Raw genomic sequence first — 24,723 nt, 5'->3', positions numbered from 1 at the left:
TCACGCTGCTGGTGATCATCTCCTGCACCCTCTTCTCTGCCTACCCTGGTCCCTGACCTTCCCTCTGCTCCATTGCCTTCATGCGCTCCACAGTCCTGAATTGTCAGAACAATTTTCCAAATAAAAAAAGAATGCTTGAAACGTTCGCCTCCCATTGAAGTCAATGGGGCCCGGCGCGAACGTTCGGTTTCGCGAACGGTTGGCCCCGTTCGCGGTCCGCCTCCGCGAAACGTCCCGTCGGAAGTTCGTCCATCACTAGTCAGCTGTAGTCCTTGTATCTGACTTACCTTGTGGCTGCTTTTCTTTAGCATTGTGCTTGTCTCCTAAATGAATAAAATAATAGTGATTTCATTATAATAATACCAGAGACAATAATATTGCACACATAATCCACAATATTCAGAAATTATGCAAAGCATATCTCAAGCATTATCTGTTATATTTGGGTTCCCACTAGTATATATACAGAAATGTACTGGCAGATATTCTTCTTCTAAATCAGTATAATGGAGTCTCTTATATTACTTACTATAGGCTGGTATTCAGGAGGTTGTGGCATCACTCTAAGGAGAGGCTTCATCTTCAGGGAAAGGAGGGGAAACAAACAGATAAATATAATTAATCAAAATTTTGTCAATTCCTAAACCTCCACTAGTAAGTCCCAAGTAGAGATGAGCTTGGTGTTTGACTCGAACATTGGCCGTTCGTCTGTTCTGCGAATTCAGAACTTTGTGGACCGTTCATACCAAATTCGTGTGGCACGAATGGCCCACAATGCACTACGCCATCACAATGCATTGCTGGCTTATGATTGGCCAAGCCTGCACTGTGACCCCTCCTGCTTGTCCAATCACAGCGCCTGCAGTGAGCAGAGCCATAATTGGCCACAGGCAGGATGCCTGTGGTAAACTATAGCTCAGGGGGATTTAGTACACGCCCCACACTATATAAGACCGCCAACACAGCGGCCTTGTGTAGTGTGTTCCGGCGTCTGCAGGGAAAGAGCTAGATAGGCAGGGACAGTGTGTTCTTTTCTCAGGCATTTTAATGTTAAAGTGGTATTGTGTGCCTCCAGCACAGTATACACCTGTATCTACCCTTTATTGCTGTTTTTCTCTAATACAGGCATCTGCAGGAATTAGTGGGTGTTGTGTGCCTCCAGCACAGTATACACCTGTATCTACCCTTTATTGCTGGTGTTCTCTAATACAGGCACCTGCAGGAGTTAAAGTGGGTGTTGTGTGCCTCCAGCACAGTATATACCTGTATCTACACTTTTTTGCTAGTGTGCTCTAAGGCCGCGTACACACGCGGGGACTGTTCGCCCAACCTTGTCCGCTGAACAGTGTTTCAGCGGACAGTCCGCTCGTGTGTGGGCTTTCAGCGGACAGTTTCAGCGAACAGTCTGCTGAACAAAGTTTTTCGGAAATTCCGAAAAACTGTCCGCTGAAACCTTGTTTCAGCGGACAGTCCCCTCGTGTGTAGGCTTGTTCGACAAACTAAGTTTCGCGCATGCTCAGAAAGGATTTACACGCCGAAGGTTGCATTGCAGTGTATAGGACGTCAAATTTTTCGTCCCGTCGTACATGCCGTTCACGTCATCGCGCAAGTTTCAGCGGACTGTTCGTTTGTCGTGTGTGGGCAAGTTCCTTCATGCTAATTTTGAGCGGACTGTCCGCTGAAACTGTTTGACGGACAAAGTTGGGCGAACAGTCCCCGCGTGTGTACGCGGCCTAATACAGGCATCTGCAGGAGTTAGTAGGTGTTGTGTGCCTCCAGCACAGTATACACCTTTATCTACCCTTTATTGCTGGTGTACTATAATAAAGGCATCTGCAGGAGTTAGTGGGTGTTGTGTGCCTCCAGCACAGCACAGTATACACCTGTATCTACCCTTTATTGCTGTTGTTCTCTAATACAGGCATCTGCAGGAGTTAGTGGGTGTTGTGTGCCTCCAGCACAGTGTAAACCTGTATCTACCCTTTATTGCTGGTGTTCTCTAATACAGCCATCTGCAAGTGGGTGTTGTGTGCCTCCAGCACAGTATACACCTGAAGATACCCCTTATTGCTGGTGTTGTCTGTTGCATATATTGCATATTAGCCTTTAAAATTAGCACTTTTGATTTCAAACGTTCGAGTCCCATAAACTTCAATAGGGTTCTAAAGTTCGTACGAATTTTCAGTCCGTTCGAGGGTTCTGGTGCGAACCGAACCTGGGGGGTGTTCGGCTCATCCCCAGTCCCAAGTACACAATTGGGTCCTCTTTAGAGAACTCCTCTCTAAATTACTGAAAAGCATATTTGGGATTAGGGATGGCCGAACAGTTCGCCTGGCGGATGTTTTGCGGCGAATTTCGGCTGTTTGTGGTCCGCCCGTTCGGCGGACTATTGGCGCCGTTCGCCCGGCGGACTTCCGTGTTTTTACTGTGTAAAAGAACTTTGACCTGATGACACATCCTTCATGGGGTACAGGACAGCCAGATTAGTCATCATCATTAGCTGTTACTATCAAGTCCACAAAAGTGCTATTCCAGTAACCAGTTATTGTTCCATAACAGGGACAGGGACAGGCAGGGACAGGGACAGGCAGGAAGCAGTGTGTCAGGCAGTGAGGGCCAGTTTAAACAGTAGCTGTTACTATTAGTTACTATTAGTTCCACAAAGGTTCTTTTCAGGACTGGTATCAGTGGTATGGTAATAGGCTTGTACACGTATAATATTCTTTCTTCCAAATATAGAAAGAATATTATACTTGACTGCTGCCCTTCTGCTGCAGTCTGCTAATCATTCACAACTCACTTGTTCCACAAAGCTCTTTATCAGGACTGGTAACTTGGTCTGTCTAGGGTGCTACAGTACATAGGGTTGAGTGAGGTACAGTCTGCTATTCTATAAGGACTGGTATAGGTCCACAATACATAGGGTTGAGGTGCACCACTGCTGACCGCTGCCCTATACTGCAGCAGTCCTTCATCGGTATAGGGACTGAGAGTTTTGTCACAGGGTCATTTAAAAAATGACAGGCAGAGGAAGAGGCAGGCCCTTCCGCAGGGGTGGTATACAGGGGTGGGTCATATTTCTACTGGGGCTACTTATTATGAGGGGCTCACACCATCCCTGTGCTATGCTGACATCCTCCTGGGGCTGCTTATTATGAGGGGCTCACACCATCCCTGTGCTATGCTGACATCCTCCTGGGGCTGCTTATTATGAGGGGCTCACACCATCCCTGTGCTATGCTGACATCCTCCTGGGGCTGCTTATTATGAGGGGCTCACACCATCCATGTGCTATGCTGACATCCTCCTGGGGCTGCTTATTATGAGGGGCTCACACCATCCCTGTGCTGTGCTGACATCCTCCTGGGGCTGCTTATTATGAGGGGCTCACACCATCCCTGTGCTATGCTGACATCCTCCTGGGGCTGCTTATTATGAGGGGCTCACACCATCCCTGTGCAATGCTGACATCCTCCTGGGGCTGCTTATTATCAGGGGCTCACACCATCCCTGTGCTATGCTGACATCCTCCTGGGGCTGCTTATTATGAGGGGCTCACACCATCCCTGTGCTAGGCTCATTATGAGGGGCTCCCACCATCCCTGTGCTATGCTGACTTCCTCCTGGGGCTGCTTACGGTGCAGGTGTCAGTGATGTATATCACAGTGCTGATGTCAGTGCTGTATGTCACGCTTCTGATGTCAGTGCTCTCTATCACGGTGCTGCTGTCAGTGCTGTATATCACGGTGCTGGTGTGAGTGCTTTATTTCACACTGCTGATGTCAGTGCTCTCTATCATGGTGCTGCTGTCAGATCACTCTATCACGGTGCTGATATCAGTGCTTTATGTCACGCTGCTGATGTCAGTGCTCTCTATCATGGTGCTGCTGTCAGATGACTCTATCACGGTGCAGGTGTCAGTGCTGTATATCACGGTGCAGGTGTCATTGCTGTATGTCACGCTGCTGGTGATCATCTCCTGCACCTTCTTCTTTGCCTACCCTGACCTTCCCTCTCCTCCATTGCCTTCATGCGCTCCACCGTCCTGAATTGTCAGAACAATTTCCCATATAAAAAAAGAATGCTTGTAGTTGTGGATCCCAGATTCACCTCATACATGTGTTATGTCATTGGCCATGTGGTGAGACTATGTTTTCACAGCTAATAATTATTTTGTGGCTGCAAATTTGACCTAAAGGTTTGCGAAGTTCGCCTCCCATTGAAGTCAATGGGGCCCGCCGCGAACGTTCCGGTTCGCGAACTATCGGCCGCGTTCGCGGTCCGTGTTCGCGAAACGTCCCGTCGGAAGTTTGTCCATCACTATTTGGGATACTTCTTACCTCATTTGCTGCATTTCCTAGAAAAAAATATAAACAGAAAGTAAAATAAGTTAAAACAAGTCTTTGACATACAGCTAATAAGCAATAATTTACAAAAACACATGGCATAAATTATACCAAAATGCATCTCAATGTGCAAAAGTGCATAGAATTGGATAGATATTTTAACAACTTAAGGACCGGAAGAATTTGCCCCCTTAATGACCAGGCCATTTTTTACCATACGCCACTTCCTCAATTTAACTGATAACTGCGCGGTTGTGCGGCGCTGTAACCAAACAACATTTATGGTCTTTTTTCCGCACAAATAGAGCTTTCTTTCTGTGGTATTTGATCAACTCTGCGGGTTTTCTTTTTTTACACTATAAACAAAGAGTGACAATTTTGGAAAAAAAATATATTTTTTACATTTTGCTACAATAAATATCCAAACAAAATGTAAAAAAAAAACTAATTTTCACTTTAGGCCGATACTTATTTTTCTACATATCTTTGGTAAAAACAATTGAAATAAGCGTATATTTATTGGTTTTCGCAAAAGTTATACCGTCTATAAAATAAGGAATATTTTTGTGTCATTATTATTATTATTTTTTTTTACTAGTAATGGCGGTGATCTGCAATTTTTAGTGGGACTGCAACATTGCAGCGGACAGATCAGACACTTTTGACACTTTTTTGGGACTTGTACAAAGATCAGTGCTAGAAAAATGCACTGATTACTGTGTAAATGACACTGGAAGGGAAGAGGTTAACACTAGGGGGCGATCCAGGGGTTAAGTGTTCCCTGGGAGGTGTTAAGTGTTCCCTGGGAGGTGTTTCTAACTGTGGAGGGAGTGGACTGAGTAGAGGAGGAGAGAGAGATCACTATTCCTGATCACTAGGAACAGCAGATCTCTCTCTGCTCCCCTGTCAGAACAGGGATCTGTCTGTTTACATTGACAAATCCCAGTTCTGGCTCTGTGGAGCGATTGTGGGTGGCCAGCAGACATCGTGGCTGCTGGCCATGTGAATCGGCTCCAGCATCGAGCCGGAAGGCACGTGTGCTTGCCTCCAATAGCTCTTAAAGAGGCTGACGTACAATGATGGCGGTTTGTGCAGCTGAGCCAACCTGCCGTGCCAGTATAACTGCGGCAGCTGGTCAGCAATTTGTTAAAAAAGAAGGAAAAAACAAACAAGCAATACAATGCAATTTAAAGCGGAGCTCTACCTAAAGGGGAAAGCTCTGCTTGTCTGCCTTCTCCCAACATCTGGTGCCATATTTTGCATCTTGTGTGAGGGGGGGGGGATTGGGTACCTGAATTTGACAGGTACCCGCTCCCACTTCCTGCTGAGTTTACTGCAGCAAACTCAGACGAAACTTTGGCCCTCGCAGCAGCCAGCACATTGAGAAAGTGCAGTGCAATTTGCGCATGCGCAGTATGAAACCCGCAATGAAGCCATTTTTCTTACCCAAGATGGCGGCACCAGCACCTGAGAGCTGATTCAAGAATTGGCTTGGTTGAGGACTCAGCAGGATCCCTGAACAGGTAAGTGCCCTAATAGTAAAAGTCTGCTGATTATTCATTTTTCGGAGGGGCTCCTCTTTAACCAGTTCCCGACCAGCTCACGCCGATGTACACGCTGTACATCGGCAGAATGGCACGGGCAGGCATATTGGAGTACAGGTACGTCCAATCTTTAATGCCGCCCTGTCATCGCGCTCACGTGCTGGTCGGGACCCCTGTGAGTCCGGTCGCGGGTCCCGTGGACTCGATCGCCGTGGGCATTCCCCGCAATCGTCTCACGGGGTGGCTGAATGAAGAAATGTCGTTGTAAACAGCATTTCTCCATTCTGCCTAGCAACTAGTGACGCTGATCTCTGCTCCACGTGATTGGAGCAGAGATCAGTGTTCACTAAATGAAAGCCCAGCCCCCCCACAGTTAGTAACACACCCCTAGGAACACTTAACCCCTACACTGCCACCCACTGGTTAACCCCTTCACTGCCAGTGTCATTTACACAGGAATCACTGCATGTATATAGCAGTGATTGCTGTACAAATGACAATGGTCCCAAAAATGTGTCAAAAATGTCCGATGTGTCCGCCATAATATCGCAGTCACAATAAAAATCGCTGATCACCACTATTACTAGTAAAAATAAAAATTATTAATAAAAATGCCATAAAACTATCCCCTATTTTGTAAACGCTATAACTTTTGTGCAAACCAATCAATAATCGCTTATTGCGATTTTTTTTTTTTACCAAAAATATGTAGAAGAATACGTATCGGCCTAAACTGAGGGGAAAAAAATGGGGTTTTTTTATATATATTTTTGGGGGATATTTATTATAACAAAAAGTAAAAAATATTGAGTTTTTTTTCAAAATTGTCGCTCTATTTTTGTTTATAGCGCAAAAAATAAAAACTATTGCGGGAAAAAAAGGACGTCAATTTTGGGAGCCACGTCGCACGACCGCGCAATTGTCAGTTAAAGCGACATGGTGCCGAATCGCAAAAAGTGGTCTGGTCTTTGACCAGCAAAATGGTCCGGTCTGTAAGTGGTTAACAGCACAATGCAGCACAAGGCAACATGCTTTCTCACAACACAAATGCGCAAAATGAAAAGTGCAAATCAACACTCACCAAACTTATACTAACATGAATTTAGCAGAAGGAGCCCAAAGGGTGGCGCCTGACAATTGAACTTCCTCTTTGTAGTCTTGTAATACATCTAAAGCCTCGTACACACGATCGGACTTTAAACAAACTTTTCCGTGGATTTCTGTCTAAAGGGCGTTGGCCGTGAACTTGTATTGCATACACACGGCAGGACTTTTTCAGCCAACATTCACCAAATCACATGGTTTTTCTGCTCTTTACTGCCACCCTTTGGTCAACTTCTGTATTGTTGACTGATTTTTTGCATTTGTTCTGAGCATGCGTGTTTGTACTTTGCACATAACTCTGACGGTTTTCTGTACACGCACGGGGTTTTGCTCCATCGGACTTTTGTTCCCAGAAAAGTTTGTCTGTTTGCAGAGCGAACTTTTGTCCGATGAAAACCGAAAAAGTTTGTCCGATGCACGCGGTCGGATGTTGCCTCAAATCAGCTAATTTGCATGTTTGTTGTCAAAAAGTCTGATTGTGTGTATGGGCCTTAATACGTCACTACCTTCGTGTTCGTTGGCCGACATTTGTGTGCCGTTTGTATGCAAGACAAGTTTTTGGCCAAAGCCCTTCAGACAAAAGTCTGACGTTTTGTCTGCGGAAAATCCGATCATGTGCACGTCTTAAAGCCTGGTACACATGATCGGATTGTCATCCGGGAATTGTGTGATGCCTAAAATCCAACCGTTAGTACGCCCTTTCCGACAATTGTGGTCCAACTTTCCGCAAAACAAATGTTGGATGGCAGGCTAGTAAATTTTTGGCGGACAACGGTCTATTGCCAGATTTTCCTATCGTGTGTACACGAGTCCGTCACACAAAAGTCAAAAGTACAAATACGCATACTCAGAATCAATGCTCACCAAACATGACATTAGAAGAAGGTGCCCAAAGGGTGGTGCCCAAGAGCTTAAATTCCACGTAGTACGTCACTACGTTCGTGTTTGTTGGCCGCCAATCGTGTACTGTTTGTATGCAAGACAAGTTCCCGTCACACGCCCTTCGGACAAAACTCTGGTGCTTTGTTGGCCAACAATCCTAACCCCAGTGCCTTGCCTCTGTCTTTCATATATACCAAAGATCAGGAGCTGGTAAGACGGGCTTCCAATGATGTCAGCACTGGGAAGCCTATCACATTGCTGCATAGTCGTTAAAGAGGGATTCCACCAAAAAAAAAAAATATTAAAAGCCAGCAGCTATAAATACTACAGCTGCTGACTTTTAATAAATGGACACTCACCTGTCCCGGGTTCCAGCGATGCCGGCAGCCGAGGCCGATCGAACGCTCGGCTCTCGGCTGCTGCCACCACCATTCTAGGTGAGGGAATCGGGAAGTGAAGCGAATCGGCTTCACTTCCCGGTTCCCTACTGCGCATGCGCGAGTCGCGCAGCGCAATAGAAAATCTCCGCGCTGTCACTGGGACCCGTGTGTGTCCCAGCAGACAGCGCGGCAGGGCAGGAAATGGCGTAAACTCCCACGGGAGTCTATGCCCGGAAGTGGGTGTAAATACCTGTCTTTGACAGGTATCTCCACCCCCCTCCCCCCTGAAAGGTGTCAATTGTGACACCGGAGGGGGGGGAGGGATCCGATCAGCGGAGGTTCCACTGTAGGGTGGAATCCCGCTTTAACCTCATCAGCCATGGGCATCACAGCTCATTTAATCCCTTTGCGCTGACTGTGTGCAAATATGTGAGCCTACTGGGTTGGGCTTTTTTCCGTGGGGCTGCATATTTGCGTATCTCCCTTTGTGCTGGGTGTGCGATAGAAAAAAAAAATGTGTGTAGAAAAAAATAATAATAATAATAATTAAAAAAAAAAAAAACCTAGATCAAGGTTTACCCTTGTTCAGCCTCAGGGTTAGTGTTTGGGTAAAGGGCAGGGTCAAAGGACAACATCAGGGTCAGTATTTTTTTGGACCAGAAAGGATTTACCCCCTTAACGACCAGGCCATTTTTTGCGATACTGCACTGCGTCGCTTTAGCTGACAATTTGGCAGTAGTGCGAGGTTGTACCCAAACAAAATTGATATTCTTTTTTTTTTTTACCTCTGCTTTTTCTCTTTTTTGCGCTATAAACAAAAAAAGAGCAACAATTTTTGAAAAAAAAAAAGCAATATTTTTTACTTTTTGCTATAAGAAATATCCCCAGAAAATATATATAAAAAAAAAAAGATTTCTTCATCAGTTTAGGCCGATATGTATTCTTCTACATTTTTTTGGTAAAAAAAAAAAAATTGCAAAAAGCGTATATTGATTGGTTTGCACAAAAGTTACCGCTGGCCAGTGGGCATGCACCCACACAATAGAGTTCCCGAGCTGACGCACAATGATGGCGATTTGCATGAGCGAGCGCAGTACAATGACTGTGGCTGGTCGGCTGGTGGTTGAACTAGTATCAGCGTCGGTGTATTTTAGGTAGGATAAAAAAAAAAGCAAAATGCGCACTATTGTTTCTGGGCCATACTACGGGTACATACAACTAACATACACATATGTGATATCGCTGAAATCATCAGGAGCAGGAGAATTTATTCTGGGCTGTTCTTTGGTGGTAGGTTATGGTAGTAGCAAGAAATAGATAGCTACATTAAAAAAAAAAAAAAAGTCTTTATTATTTTGGGCCAGTTTTCCTTAGACAATAAAAAAATAAATCAGGAGATATTCATTACCATTTACCACCAAATAAAAGCCCAATTTGTCCTGAAAAAAAAACGCGGTATAATCCACTGAACAAAGCAGCTATGATGATATGTACGGGTTTACTAACACATGTCAAAGTTGCAAAACTGGGTTTTCATGCATTTTAGCACCAGAAATAGCCTCTAAATAGCACCTGAAAAGCACCTCCCATTCATTTCAGAGTGTCTTTTCACACCGGAGCGGGGCACTTGCGAGACCTTAGGAAAAGTCCTGCAAGCAGCACCTTTGTGGCGGTTTTGGAGCGCTGTATTTAATTAATTTTTTTTATGTGCTTTAAAGCGGAGTTCCACCCAAAAATGGAACTTCCGCTTTTAGGAATCCTCTCCCCCTCCGGTGTCACATTTGGCACCTTTCGAGGGGGAGGGAGGAGCAGACACCTGTCTACTACAAGTATTTTACTCCCACTTCCAGGCATAGATACCCGAGCAACCCGTGGGTATCTATGTCACTTCTGCCCCCCCCCCCCCCCCCGCTGTCTTCTGAGAGACACACAGGTCCCAGAAGACAGGAGGGACCAGTGTGATAGTGCAGCGCGAGTCGCACATGTGCAGTAGGGGACCAGGAAGTGAAGCCGCAAGGCTGTACTTCCTGATTCCCTTACCAAAGATGGCGGTGGCAGCACCCAAGAGTCAAGGGTAGGATCGACTTCGGGTTCCAGCAACGCAGGTGCCCTGGACAGGTAAGTGTCCTTATTTTAAAAGTCAGCAGCTGCAGTATTTGTAGCTGCTGAACTAAAAAAAAAAATAAAAATGGCGGAACTCCGCTTTAAGTAGAGTCAAAAGAGTCAAACCACTCTTGGCACACACAGCTATTTATGTCTGTGTGTGCTTTTTATGTGCTTTAAAGCGGAGTTCCACCCAAAAATGGAACTTCCGCTTTTAGGAATCCTCTCCCCCTCCGGTGTCACATTTGGCACCTTTCGAGGGGGAGCAGACACCTGTCTAATACAAGTATTTTGCTCCCACTTCCAGGCATAGATACCCGAGCAACCCGTGGGTATCTATGTCACTTCTGCCCCCCCCCCCCCCGCTGTCTTCTGGGAGACACACAGGTCCCAGAAGACAGGAGGGACCAGTGGGATAGTGCAGCGCGAGTTGCACATGTGCAGTAGGGGACCAGGAAGTGAAGCCGCAAGGCTGTACTTCCTGATTCCCTTACCAAAGATGGCGGTGGCAGCACCCAAGAGTCAAGGGTAGGATCGACTTCGGGTTCCAGCAACGCGGGTGCCCTGGACAGGTGAGTGTCCTTATTTTAAAAGTCAGCAGCTGCAGTATTTGTAGCTGCTGAACTAAAAAAAAAAAAAAAAAAATGGCGGAACTCCGCTTTAAGTAGAGTCAAAAGAGTCAAACTACTCTTGGCACACACAGCTATTTATGTTTTGTTTTTTTTCCAATCACAACTACCAGACATATTTTGGAAAATATGTATTATATGATGATATTTTTTTGTTGCGGCTTACCTGGACTGATACCCAATGCTTCTTCCATGAATTGCTTTAGTTTATATATTTTGATCTCTATGGAGCCGTAGGTCTCTTGAGAAACGGGAGGCGGACTCCACCTTGGATCAGATCCCGTCAAATTTGCAGCTTTCTTCTCCGACTCGCTGATGAGAATAAGATCACGTGCGCACGCCTTGATGAGGGGTTGTTCAATCAACATTCTTCTCTTGACCCCCTCGCTGCTGTCATCCAGATCATCCACCACCACAACAACATTGCTTCCTAAATAAGGTAACAGTAGCACTGCTTAATATTGTTAAACACTTACATTTTTATACCTACACTTATACCTATACTTAATGCATGATAAAGGATTCCCAGAGCACTATAGTTAAAGAGTGCAGGTATCTCCTTATCAGGCACTATTGGTTTTCATTGAAACCACCGAACAGGGAAGGAGAAGAAGGGCTAGGAGTCACAGGCTTTTTAGAATAATACAAAAAAATGTGCTTCCAATTTATCTTCAAATAAAAAAATTAATAAATACAGGATAAGTTCACCTTTGTAAAAAAAAAAAAATACGCATCTTTTTGCAGGTTAAAAAAATGCATTTTTTTTTTTTTTTTTTTACATAGAGATCGAGGGTGCAATGCAGAGAGCTTGCAGACAGTTTGAGTAAGAATTTAAAGCGGGAGTCCACCGGGACTCCGCATTTTTTTTTTTTTTTTTAAAAGCCAGCAGCTACAAATACTGCAGCTGCTGACTTTTAAATAGTGACACTTACCTGTCCAGCGCGCCCGCGATGTCGGCACCCGAAGCCGATCGCTCGCTCGGCTGCCGGGTCCCGCCGCCATCTTGGGTATGGGAATCAGGAAATGGAGCCTTTCGGCTTCATTTCCCGGTTCCCTACTGCGCATGCGCGAGCCGCGCGGCGCAATCCGGACGGTCCCCGCTGCCTCTGGGAGCTGTGTGTTTCCCAGCAGGCAGCGGGGCACTTGCTGAAGGGGGCGGGCGCTTGCGGAACGGGGGCGTAACCTACGCTCGTTCCGCAGAGAGCTAGCCCGGAAGTGGGTGCAGTTACCTGGATTATCCAGGTAACTGCACCCCCCTCCCCCCTGAAAGGTGCCGATTGTGGCGCCGGAGGGGGGGGGGGATTCCGATGAGCGGAGGTCCATTTTAGGGTGGACCTCCGCTTTAAGTTTGAGTACCTCGTACATGCAGTTACACACTGACAGGAAGACTCAATGAACTACCTAGAGTGATCAACTGCGCCTTGGTATTTTATTGAGAACTACAAGCCGACAGCTGCAAAGGACATTGGTACTTGTAGTTTTCATGTTCTAGAACTCTGTGAATGAATGATGCGAATGAGTGGACAGAGCCCTGCAGGGCCACTTTTTTTTAACTGTGACAGCGAGGGGTGGGAGAAGATCCCCTGCTCACTGTCAAAGTGGGAGATGGGGGGGGGGAGGGTGGTGCAGAGGCTGTTGCATCTGTAACATTTAACACCCCTGATATGGGGGTAACATGTAGCATGTTAGGAAAGGTGAACTTATATTTTAAAGTATATTTCAACCTTCTTACCACAGATTATTTATCAATATTGCTAATTCTTTTATTTTTAAGTAATTAAAGATGTAAACAGCTCTTTTATTGTACAGGCACAGTTCACTTTCTAGCTGCTTAGCAATTCATTTTGTCTCTCAGGCCGCGTACACACGCGCGGACTGTTCGCCCAACTTTGTCCGCTGAACAGGGTTTGCGCGGACAGTCCGCTCGTGTGTGGGGCTTCAGCGGACAGTTTCAGCGGACAGTTGGACGAACAAGGTTTTTCGGAAATTCCGAAAAACTGTCCGCTGAAACCTTGTTTCAGCGAACAGTCCGCTCGTGTGTAGGCTTGTTCGACAAACTAAGTCCCGCGCATGCTCAGAACGGATTTCCACGTCTGAAAGTTGCATTGAAGTGTATTGTACGTCGAAATTTCCGTCCCGTCGTACGTGTCGAAACGTCATCGCGCACGGTTTCAGCAAACTGTTCGTTCGTCGTGTGTGGGCTTGTCCGCCCATGCTAAGTTTGAGCGGACTGTCCGCCCAAACTGTTGGACGGACAAAGTTGGGCGAACAGTCCGCGCGTGTGTACGCGGCCTAATTTGTTTTTTAACCACTTAAGGACCGAGCCTCTTTAGGTGTTTAAGCTCTTTAACTGTTAAAAACATTTTTTTTTGCTAGAAAATTACTTAGAACCCCCAAACATTATATATATATATATTTTTTTTTTATAACACCCTAGAAAATAAAATGGCGGTCATTGCAATACTTTTTGTCACACCGTATTTGTGCAGTGGTCTTCCAAGCGCATTTTTTAGGTTAAAAAATACACTTTTTTGAATTGAAAAATAAGTCAGCAATAAAGTTGGCACAATTTTTTAAAAAATTTTGAAAGATAATGTTTTACGTCGAGTAAATTGATACCCAACACGTCACGCTTCAAAATTGCACCCGCTGATGAATTGGCGACAAACTTTTACCCTTAAAAATCTACAGAGGCGACGTTTGAAGAATTCTACAGGTTGCATGTTTTGAGTCACAGAGGAGGTCTAGGGCTAGAATTATTGCTCTCCCTCTACCGATCGCGGCGATACTTCATATGTGGGGTTTTAATACTTTTTTTATGTGTGGGCGCTACTTGCGTATGCGTTCGCTTCTGAACGCGAGCTCGGCGGGACGGGGCGCTGTTAAATATTTTTTTTTTCATATTTATTAAAAAAAAAATTGAAAAATGTAAACATCCTTTGTAATAGAAAAAAAAAAAGCATGACAGGACCTCTTAAATATAAGATCTGGGGTCAAAAATACCTCAGATCTCATATTTACACTAAAATCCATTTAAAAAAAAATTCCCTTTAAGAGCTATGGGCAATAATATGGAAATCGGTGGGGGCTATCTTCCCCTCACTCATCTCCATGCCTAACAGGGAAAATAACCTGATCGCCTCCACCACTACCGATGACTCTGGTAAGTTGGGTAGGGCAACAGAGCGCGGTGGGAGGGGGGGCCCTCTCTTGACGCCGATAAAAGTGATCTTGCGGCGAAGCCGCTGCAGAGACCACTTTTATCTGAAAACGGACCGCCTACTGAAGAAGAGGATAACGGGGTTATGGCAGCTCGCTGCTGCCATAACAAAGATATTCCTCTTCACAGTAGCAACATAAAATGACGGCGGGCGGTCCATAAGTGGTTGATGAATTTCAACAAATTTGTTCATTCGGAAATAACTGACTTAACAAAAAACTATTTTTTCCTAATATTCATAAATTAGTAAAAAACGGAAATTAAAAAAAAACGGAAATTCAAAAATTTGAAAATTTGAAATTCAAAAATTCGGCAATTCGGAAATTTGGAAAATTTGTAAATTCAGAAATTTTACATTTTAAAATCCGAAAACTAGAAAATCCGAAATAATAACTAACTAATAATAACTTAATTATTACTAACTATTAAATTATAGGTATTGGAATTTCCTATCAATTAGGCTGTTAGTGAACATAACAAATACAAATTTATCCAAAGTTACGAATTATCCAAAATAATGAATGCTGTAACTAAACAAATGTAATGTCACAAATTAATAATAATAAATAACACTAATATTATTATTATTATTATTATTATTATTATTATTAATAATAATAATTATTAATTTGCTCTGTTCATTTGTTTAGATGCGGCATTCGTTATTTTGGGTAATTCGTAACTTCAGATAAATTCGTATTTGTTACGCTCACTAACAGCCAAATATAGTTTAACAGTTAGTTATTATTAATTAGTTATTCTTTCAAATTTTGAGATTTTCTTTCTTATTTTTGGATTTTCAAATTTATGAATATACAAATTTATGAATTTTTGAATTTCCAAATTTATAAATTTACGAATTTAAAAAACTGCGATTATAACAAATGAGCCAAAAAAAAAAAAAAAAATACCGAATGAAATGAAAATGAATACATTTTTCGGCAGTACACATGTCTACTTAATAATAAAAAATAAAAAATCTCTCACCTAGTTGACTTGCCAAGTCTTTCAGCTCTTCATCGTAGAGGGAATCGGTGACATCGGTAATGTTCAGGCGACCTCTCTTCTTGGTATGGTATAAGATGGCGAATGTGCACTGAGCCAAAGCGTCCGTGAAGGAGCGGAAATTATTACTGATATATACAGGAAAAGTATATTGTACCAAATCCAGAAACATGACTTGTTGAAGCACATGAATCAGCCATTTATAATTGTCCTGTCCATCCCGCGAGAAAATCCCAACCGTGAGTTTTTGAAGGGCCATTCTCCTACGTGTCTCCTAGAAAAAGGCTTCAAACAAGTGACATAATGGGTACATTGTTACACATTAGTCATAACAAGACATAACAATAATGTAGAAAGAGATACAGTAAACTAAAGAGGAAGTAAACTCTACTTTATTTTTCTTGAATGAATGAATGAAATACTTGTATAGCGCACAATGCGAACTGAATCACCTTTACATTGCAGGTACATTGCATCTTACCTGCAATGTAAAAGCATAATGTGCTAGTATGCATTGCATACTAGCACAATATGTGACACTTACCTGAAAACAAAGCCCTGGTCGTCCCCGCTAGAGGCCTCATCCATCTTCACCTGTCTTCCTTCCGGGTCTGCTAACCCCAGCTCTGTGACTGGCCGGAGGCGCATGACCACACTCCCGCTCATGTGCGTGGGAGCCGCCAGCCAGCACAGGGCTCTGAAGAAACGGCACCGCCGACGTTCCTTCAAAGACTGTGCGCCGATGATGTCATCGGCGCAGTATACAATAAATATCTCCTAAACAGTGCAAGTTTAGGAGATATTTACAGTACCTGTAGGAAAGTCTTATTATAGGCTCACCTGTAGGTACAAACATTCGAGGGAAATTAAGTCTTCTTTCTGACTTGTATATAATAAGGTTTACCCAAAGGTGCAGTGAATATCTCCTAAAGGTGTATGGTTTAGGAGATATTCGCATTGCCTGCAGCCAGTGACATCACCGGCGCATGTGTTCCAAAGGGACGGCACACCCGCTCCATCCCTTCAGAGTTCCGTGTCGCAGACGTGACTCCTGATGTCATTGCAGCTCAGCCAATCAGATGGCTGGAGAACTCTAGCCCAGAAGGAAGACCGGTTGAAGATGGAAGGCCTGTCAGAGGTGACAGCATGCCACTGGAGGGCTTCATTCTAAGGTAAGGATTTCATAATGTGCTAGTATGCGACACACACTAGCACATTATGTCATGATTTAAAAAAAAATGTGCGGTTTACTACCGCTTAAATAGGCAGGTCTTTAATGCTGCACCTTGGTCCACCATGTAAGGACATTGTCACCTTTCTTAGCGACATTCTCTTCAGCCCATTGGAACCGGCTTACAGGAGATAACACCAGAAAGGTAATTTTTGATGTTAAACATTATGGAGTCATCTGATACTCGATATTTGTAACTATTATTTTATGGACCCCTCTAATCGCTGCACATACAAAGGATAGGAAGGCACAGTGCCAGGGGGATCAAGCACAGTTTACCCTAATTAATTCTTAATTCATTTTTGTTGTAATTGATTCCAGCTTTGGCAAAATGTCAAAAAACAAACCTCAAATTCCACCATGAGATCTATTAAGGCAAAATGTACTTAAAGCGGAGTTCCCATTATAAAAATAAAATAAAAGTCAGCAGCTACAAATCCTGCAGCTGCTGGCTTTTAGTAATCGGACACTTACCTGTCCCAGGGTCCAGCGATGCGGGGGATCGAAGCCCCACTCGTCTCCCCCTCCGCTCGGCGGCCCCCGACATTTTAACTGTGGGCGCCCGACTGTGGCTTCACAGCCTGGCACCCACTGCGCATGCACGAGCCGTGCGCCATGACTTGCCGCGCAATCATCTGAGACCTGTCACATGTCCCAGATGATTGCCTATAGGGAGGGGAGGAGAGGCGATCTCCCTTCCTGCACTGAGGGGAAGTGACGTCAGGAACCCAGGCCCTGAAAGAGGCAGATTACGAGGGACCCCTAGCAACAGGCATTTAGAAGTGAGTAAAACATTTTATTTCTCCAAATGTTTTATTTTTTTATTTTATGACGACCGCCTCACGCCGATATATACGTCGGCAGAAGGTCTCGTACAGGCAAACTAACCCACCTGTACGTTGCCCTTTAAGAGGCAGCCGGCGGCACACGCCGACAGCAAGCTCCATGAGTCAGGTCGCGGGTCTCGATGTCTGCGGTAATACCGCAATCGCCTCACGGGGAGGAAGAACGGGAAGATGCTAATGTAAGCAAGCATTTCCCCATTCTGCCTAGTGACAGTGTCACTGATCAGCTCTCCCTGTGGGAGCAGAGATCAGTGATGTATCACATGTAGCCACACCCCCCCCACATTTAGAAACACTCCCCAGAACACACTTAACCTCTACACTGCCCCCTAGTGGTTAACCCCACAACTGCCAGTGTCATTTATACAGGAATCAGTGCATTTGTATAGCACTGATTGCTGTATAAATAACAATCGTCCCAAAATAGTGTCAAAAATGTCCGATGTGTCTGCCATAATGTCACAGTCATGATAAAAATTGCTGATCGACGCCATTACTAGTAAAAAAAAATTAATAAAAATGCCATAAAACTATCCCCATATTTTGTAGACACTATAACTTTATAACCAATTAATAATCTTATTGCATTTTCTTTTACCAAAAATATGTAGAAGAATACTTATCGGCCTAAACTGAGGAAAAATCAATTTTTTAACCACTTGCCGTCCGCCCTATAGGTAATTGATGGCTGCAAAGTGGTTTCATAATCCTGACCGGACGTCATATGACGTGATCAGGATTATGAGCCGCTGCGCACCCCCGGGGGCGCGCATCGCGGCGATCGTTGTCGCGGGGTGTCAGTCTGACACCCGGCAACTACGATCTCGGTAAAGAGTCTCCGAAGGAGACTCTTTACCACGTGATCAGCCATGTCCAATCACGGCTGATCACAGTGCAAATGGGAAGAGCCGGTGATCGGCTTTCCCTCACTCGCGTTTGTCAGACGCGAGTAGAGGAGAGCCGATCAGCTGCTCCTCTGACAGGGGGGGTCTGTGCTGATCGATTATCAGCACAGCTCCCCCGAGGATGCCCACACTGGACCACCAGGGACGCCACCAGACCACCAGGGAAAAGGTAATCCTCCCTAGACCACCAGAGATGCCAGTCAGCACAATGGGTGCCAATCAGTGCCCATAATGGATGCCAATCAGTGCCCACAATGGGCATCACTGATTGGCATGCATTATTGTTTGGCACTGATTGGCATCCATTACTATAGTATAACACCAATGCCACCTATGAGTGCCCACCTGTGCTGCCTATGAGTGCCCACCTATGCCGCCTATCAGTGCCCAACTGTGCCGCCTATTAGTGCCCACCTGTGCCGCCTATCCATGCCCATCTGTGTCGCCTATCCATGCCCATCTGTGCCGCCCATCCGTGCCAGCTCTCAGTGCCAATTTGTGCCACCTATCAGTGTCCGTCCGTGTCGCCCATCCGTGTCGCCCATCCGTGTCGCCCATCAGTGCCGCCTATCAGTGCCGCCTATCAGTGCCACTTCATTGGTGCCACATTGGTGCCCATCAGTGCCGCCTTATCAGTGCCCATCAGTGTAGCCCCATCAGTGCCCATCAGTGAAGGAGAAAACGTACTTATTTACAAAGTTTTGAAACTGAAACAAAAAAAAACATTTTTTTATTTGTAGCGCAAAAAATAAAAACCGTAGAGGTGATCAAATACCACCAAAAGAAAGCTCTATTTGTGGGAAAAAAATGATAAAAATTTAATTTGGGTACAGTGTAGCATGACCGCGCAATTGTCATTCAAAGTGCGACAGCGCTGAAAGCTCAAAATTGGTCTGGGCAGGAAGGTGTTTAAGTGCCCGGTATTGAAGTGGTTAAATATATTTTTGGGGTATATTTATTACTGCAAAATGTAAAAAATATTGTGTTTTTTTCAAAATTGTCGCTCTTTTTTTGTTTATAGCGCAAAAAAAAATGCAGAGGTAATCAAATACCACCAAAATAAAGCTCTATTTGCGGGGGAAAAAGAGACGTCAGTTTTGTTTGGGAGCCACGTCGCACGACCGCGCAATTGTCAGTTAAAGCGACGCAGTGCCAAATCCCAAAAAGTGCTCTGGTCAGGAAGGGGGTAAATTCTTACGGAGGTGAAGTGGTTAAGCACATTAATTCATTTTTTTGGGGGGTGGGGGGGGGGGTGAAACTCCACTTTAAAGTGGTTATAAAGCCTAAACATTTTTTTTTTTTTCATAACACATTCCTATTAAGGTAAAAAATGTTGAAGCATCAATATCCCCTCACCTCACCCCTTTACTTATCTGAGCCCACATTTGATCCAGCACAAATCTTCTGCTTGACAATCTGTGACAGACCCAAACAGCCTACTGACTATGGGCCTTGGCTTTACGATAGATTTACTCTTTGGGAGGTCTGTGCCTGGGGGACCCTTGGAGTGATTTTGCTTTGGATTCAAGTCCATATCTCCCCAAAACACACAGGCTCTGGGAACTGGAGGGCCTAAGTACATATTTGGGGGCCTCTATGCCCAAACCAGAAATTACTTCTTTAAGACTTTGAGACTGAGAGCAGATGTTAATATTATCAGCTCAAAGCAACCTGTTTTTGGGGTCTCCTGATATAATCTCTATAAGGTGTAATGTGTTAAATGGGTTTGTTGTCCCATTGTGTGCTTCCTAGGTGTGAATTAGCATTGGTAATTGGGTTAATTGAGTCACCTATTGTTCCTGTCTGTTGGCTAATTTGGCTAACTTATGGAGGTTCCTACATGAAGGGAGTAGTCTGGTGCCAACTCTACCGTGCTATCTAACCTTTAACCTTTGTGTGATGTTTTGGGTAATATTTGGATATTTGGTTTTTTGTTAATGTGGTGACTGACCTACTTTTAAAGTGTATAAAAAATGGTATGCCTGTTCAATAAACAGTTATTCCTTTGGCGTTCACCTTAACATCTTGTCTGGGTATGATACTTGGGGGGGGGGGGGGGGGGTTGCATTGGCATTAGTTGTCTGCTGGAACAGTTTGGAGAGCAGGGGGCACTGTTTGGCGGAAGCACCCAGGCTCAGTGCCAGGCATTCCATCACACAAAGCCAATGACCAGGGGGCAGGGGGTGACCTTCTACAGGTGTATTTGGTGAAGCCAGGAGCTCCAGTGGAGTAGGGGGTTCAGGGCCACTCTGTTCAATTCTTTTGATCAAAGCAGGCAAGTATTAACCTGTTTGTCATTTTTTTTAAAGAACATTTACAACCACTTTAAAAATGATCTACCTTTGGTAAAACTTCCCCATGTTGCTTTAAAATCTCAGCAATACTCTGCAACCCACTCCCAACAACCAGCCATTAAATGGTCACCCTCCTTCCCACTTGGTCTTTATTAGCCAGGCTTCCTGTGTGTACTTTTTGGGGCTACGTAGAAGGATTTGCATAATTATTTTATATTTTTTGAAAAATGTTAAATTTCATCATCATAGAAATGTTATGAAATGATAAGTTATATACATAGATATAAATATAAATAAATATATATATATATACATAGATAGATATAGATATATCAATATGTCTATAGTTATAGATAGATATATATATATATATATATATATCTATATCGATCTATCTCTATCTATCTATCTATCTATCTATCTATCTATATCTATCTATATCGATCTATCTATCTATCTATCTCTATCTATCTATCTATCTATCTATCTATCTCTATCTATCTATCTATCTATCTATCTATCTCTATCTATCTATCTATCTATCTATCTATCTATCTATCTATCTATCTATCTCTATCTATCTATCTATATCGATCTATCTATCTATCTATCTCTATCTATCTATCTATCTATATCGATCTATCTATCTATCTCTATCTATATCGATCTATCTATATCGATCTATCTATCTATCTCTATCTATATCGATCTATCTATCTATCTATCTATCTATCTATCTATCTATCTATCTATCTATATCGATCTATCTATATCGATCTCTATCTATCTATCTATATCGATCTATCTATCTATCTATCTATCTATCTATCTCTATCTATCTCGATCTATCTATCTATCTATCTATCTATCTATATCGATCTATCTATATCGATCTCTATCTATCTCTCTATATCGATCTATCTATCTCTATCTATATCGATCTATTTCTATCTCTATCTCTATATATAGATATCTTTATGTATATCTATATCTATATAGATATGTATCTATATAATGTTTGGGGGTAATTTTCATGCAAAAAAAACAGATTTTAGCTTGTAAACAATAAATGTCAGAATACTAGACCTGGTCCTTAAGTGCTTAACCTCACACCCTTCATAAATCAATCAAATTGTTTTGCCCTTGCCTCCTAAGCATTTAGCCTAAATAATAATATTTTACTGTATTGACCATCGTTTCAATTGAAAATGACTTAATTTTCCCCGATTTATTAATAATAAAACCTCAAACAATGAAGGTGAGTGTTTTTATCTCGGTAGTGTCAGCTTTGCTTCATTCTCTGTTTTGACAAACTCAAGTTTTCTTCAAAATCAACTGAATGGAGACAACATTGCAGAGCAGGAAGGATGTAAATCTGCGAAGCCCCCTGGGGGGGGGGGGGGGGGGATGGGCGTGTCTTCTAAAACAGTTTCACTTTTGAGTTGAGTCGCCTTAAATTTCAGGAAGTGAAAACATTGCAAAAGGGCCCATTAATATATCAATATCGACTCTGTTGTCACTTTCTCTTGTTATAAATGCACACAGTACAAAGAGATAACATTACATAACAGATTTTTGGAAAACTGTAACATTTCCTGCATTTGCTTCTGTTGCCAGTTACATTGCTGACTTGATACATTTTTAATAAAAGTCCAATACAATATTATCATAATAAAATGAAAGCAAGTGTTTAAAAAAAAAAAAGTCCTTGACCCAGCAAAGCAAATCTTATCAGGAAAGAAAAATAAACTTTTCATTGGAAGACACCAAACCTCTGTCTGCTGGCTGTAGTGGGAACAAGAGGACAAAGTGAATATAGCAAAACACTGAGCCCCAGGGCATGCTGGGATCTGTTGTATCTCAGCAAAGCTCGCCCTTGCCATATACTGGAGGCTCTGAAGTGAGATTTACTATATGTTAGGAGATGGACGTTGGAAAAAAAAAAAGGTTTCATTTTCATTCTAAGTAACATTTAACCCTTTCATTGATAGAGTGTAAGCAGATCGGTAAGCTCTGGATTAACTGATTCAGGTGATCAGTTTTTGTGCTTGTCTATCCCTTAACAAAAACAGAATAATCTCCCCTATATAACCCCTATACCTGTACTTTATCTCTACTATATCGCCCCTATACCTGTACTTTATCTCCCCTATACCACCTCAATATCACTCCTATATCTCCCATATACCTCCCTATATCACTCCTATATCTCCCATATACCTTCCCTATATCACTCCTTCATCTCCCATATACCTTCCCTATATCACTCCTTCATCTCCCATATACATCCCCTATATCACCCCTATACCTGTACTTTATCTCCCCTATACCACCCCAATATCACTCCTATATCTCCCATATACCTCCCTATATCACTCCTATATCTCCCATATACCTCCCTAATATCACTCCTATATCTCCCATATACCTACCCTATATCACTCCTTCATCTCCCATATACATCCCCTATATCTCCCCTATACCTGTACTTTATCTCTCCTATATCACCCCTATATCTCCCCTATATCACTCCTATATCTCCCATATATCTTCCCTATATCTCCCATATACCTGTACTTTATCTCCCCTATATCTCCCCTATACCACCCCTATATCACTCCTATATCTCCCATATATCTCCCCTATATCACTCCTATATCTCCCATATACCTCCCCTATATCACTCCTATATCACCCATATACCTCCCCTATATCACTCCTATATCTCCCATATACCTCCCCTATATCTCCCATATACCTCCCCTATATCTCCCATATACCTCCCCTATATCTCCCATATACCTCCCCTATACCTCCCCTATATCTCCCATACACCTCCCCTATATCACTCCTATATCTCCCATATACATCCCCTATATCACTCCTATATCTCCCATATACCTCCCCTGTATCACTTCTATATCTCCCATATAACTCCCCTATACCTCCCCTATATCTCCCCTATACTTGTACTTTATCTCCCCTATATCTCCCCTATACCACCCCTATATCTCCCCTATACCACCCCTATATCACCCCTATATCTCCCATATATCTCCCCTATATCTCCCATATACCTGTACTTTATCTCCCCTATATCTCCCCTATACCACCCCTATATCACTCCTATATCTCCCATATATCTCCCCTATATCACTCCTATATCTCCCATACACCTCCCCTATATCACTCATATATCCCCCATATACCTCCCCTATATCACTCCTATATCTCCCATATACCTCCCCTATACCTCCCCTATACTCTCCCATACACCTCCCCTATATCACTCCTATATCTCCCATATACATCCCCTATATCACTCCTATATCTCCCATATACCTCCCCTGTATCACTTCTATATCTCCCATATAACTCCCCTATACCTCCCCTATATCTCCCATATACTTGTACTTTATCTCCTTTATTCCTCCACTACAGGCATACCTCACTTTTAAGCATTGTACACAATGGGGGTTTATTTACTAAAGCCGGAAAGTGCAAAATCAGGCTCAGTTCTACATAGAAACGAATGAGCTTCCAACCACAGCTTGTCCAATTAAGCTTTGGTAATGAAACCTGCAAGTTGATTGGTTTCTATGTAGAAGTGAGCCTGATTTTGCACTTTCCAGCTTCAGTAAATAAACCCCCATTGTGTACTTAGAAGTGGGGTATGCCTGTATATGACTTCTATATCTCCCCTATGCCTCCCCTATATCCCTCATACAGACATTACCTGACTTGTGTCTCTGCAGCATTGATCTTTGCTCTCTCCTCTCACATGTTAGAAAACAACAGGAAGAGAAAATACATTTTTTTTTCTAGGTGTGGTGACACGCGGGAGATTGAAGCTTACTTTATGACATATAATTACTTATCACCAGATAGAGAATTGAAGGAGTGCAGAATTCTAAGTACATTTTGTGTGATTTACAGTATCTCACAAAAGTGAGTACACCCCTCAGTCACATTTGTGTAAATCTTTTCTTCTCTCTTTTCATGTGACAACACTGAAGAAATGACACTTGTCTACAATGTAAAGTAGTGAGTGTACAGCTTGTATAACAGTGTAAATTTCCTGTCCCCTCAAAATAACTCAACACACAGCCATTAATGTCTAAACCGCTGGCAACAAAAATCAGTACACCCCTAAGTGAAAATGTCCAAATTGGGCCCAATTAGCCATTTTCCCTCCCCGGTGTCATGTGACTCGTTAGTGTTAGAAGGTCTCAGGT

General features: G+C 43.3%; 1 protein-coding gene and 1 long non-coding RNA gene across 2 annotated transcripts; both read right to left on the bottom strand.

Annotated features, from left to right (window-relative positions):
• Positions 1–493: 493 nt before the first annotated feature.
• Positions 494–11,431, bottom strand: LOC143925296 (uncharacterized). Its single transcript, XM_077449879.1, has 3 exons — positions 11,155–11,431; positions 4,341–4,357; positions 494–580 (listed from the first exon to the last, which is right to left on the bottom strand). The coding sequence occupies exons 1-3, from the start codon at positions 11,354–11,356 to the stop codon at positions 494–496; spliced, it is 306 nt and encodes a 101-aa protein (XP_077306005.1). The 5' UTR covers positions 11,357–11,431.
• Positions 11,432–15,194: 3,763 nt separating this feature from the next.
• Positions 15,195–24,315, bottom strand: LOC143925328 (uncharacterized). The gene is made up of 2 exons (XR_013261946.1): positions 24,225–24,315; positions 15,195–15,498 (listed from the first exon to the last, which is right to left on the bottom strand). It is a non-coding gene; the product is annotated as an uncharacterized LOC143925328 (long non-coding RNA).
• Between the last annotated feature and the right edge of the window lie 408 nt (positions 24,316–24,723).

Source organism: Lithobates pipiens, unplaced genomic scaffold, assembly GCF_037356315.1.
Source record: "Lithobates pipiens isolate NorthernLeopardFrog02 unplaced genomic scaffold, aLitPip1_a1.2 Scaffold_22, whole genome shotgun sequence".
In the NCBI taxonomy this organism is placed as follows: domain Eukaryota; kingdom Metazoa; phylum Chordata; class Amphibia; order Anura; family Ranidae; genus Lithobates; species Lithobates pipiens.
This window is presented reverse-complemented; position numbering and strand designations above follow the sequence as displayed.

Bases quoted from the DNA above. Each gene is read 5' to 3' on its own strand.
- LOC143925296 (XM_077449879.1), bottom strand. From the start codon at position 11,356: ATGTTGATTGAACAACCCCTCATCAAGGCGTGCGCACGTGATCTTATT.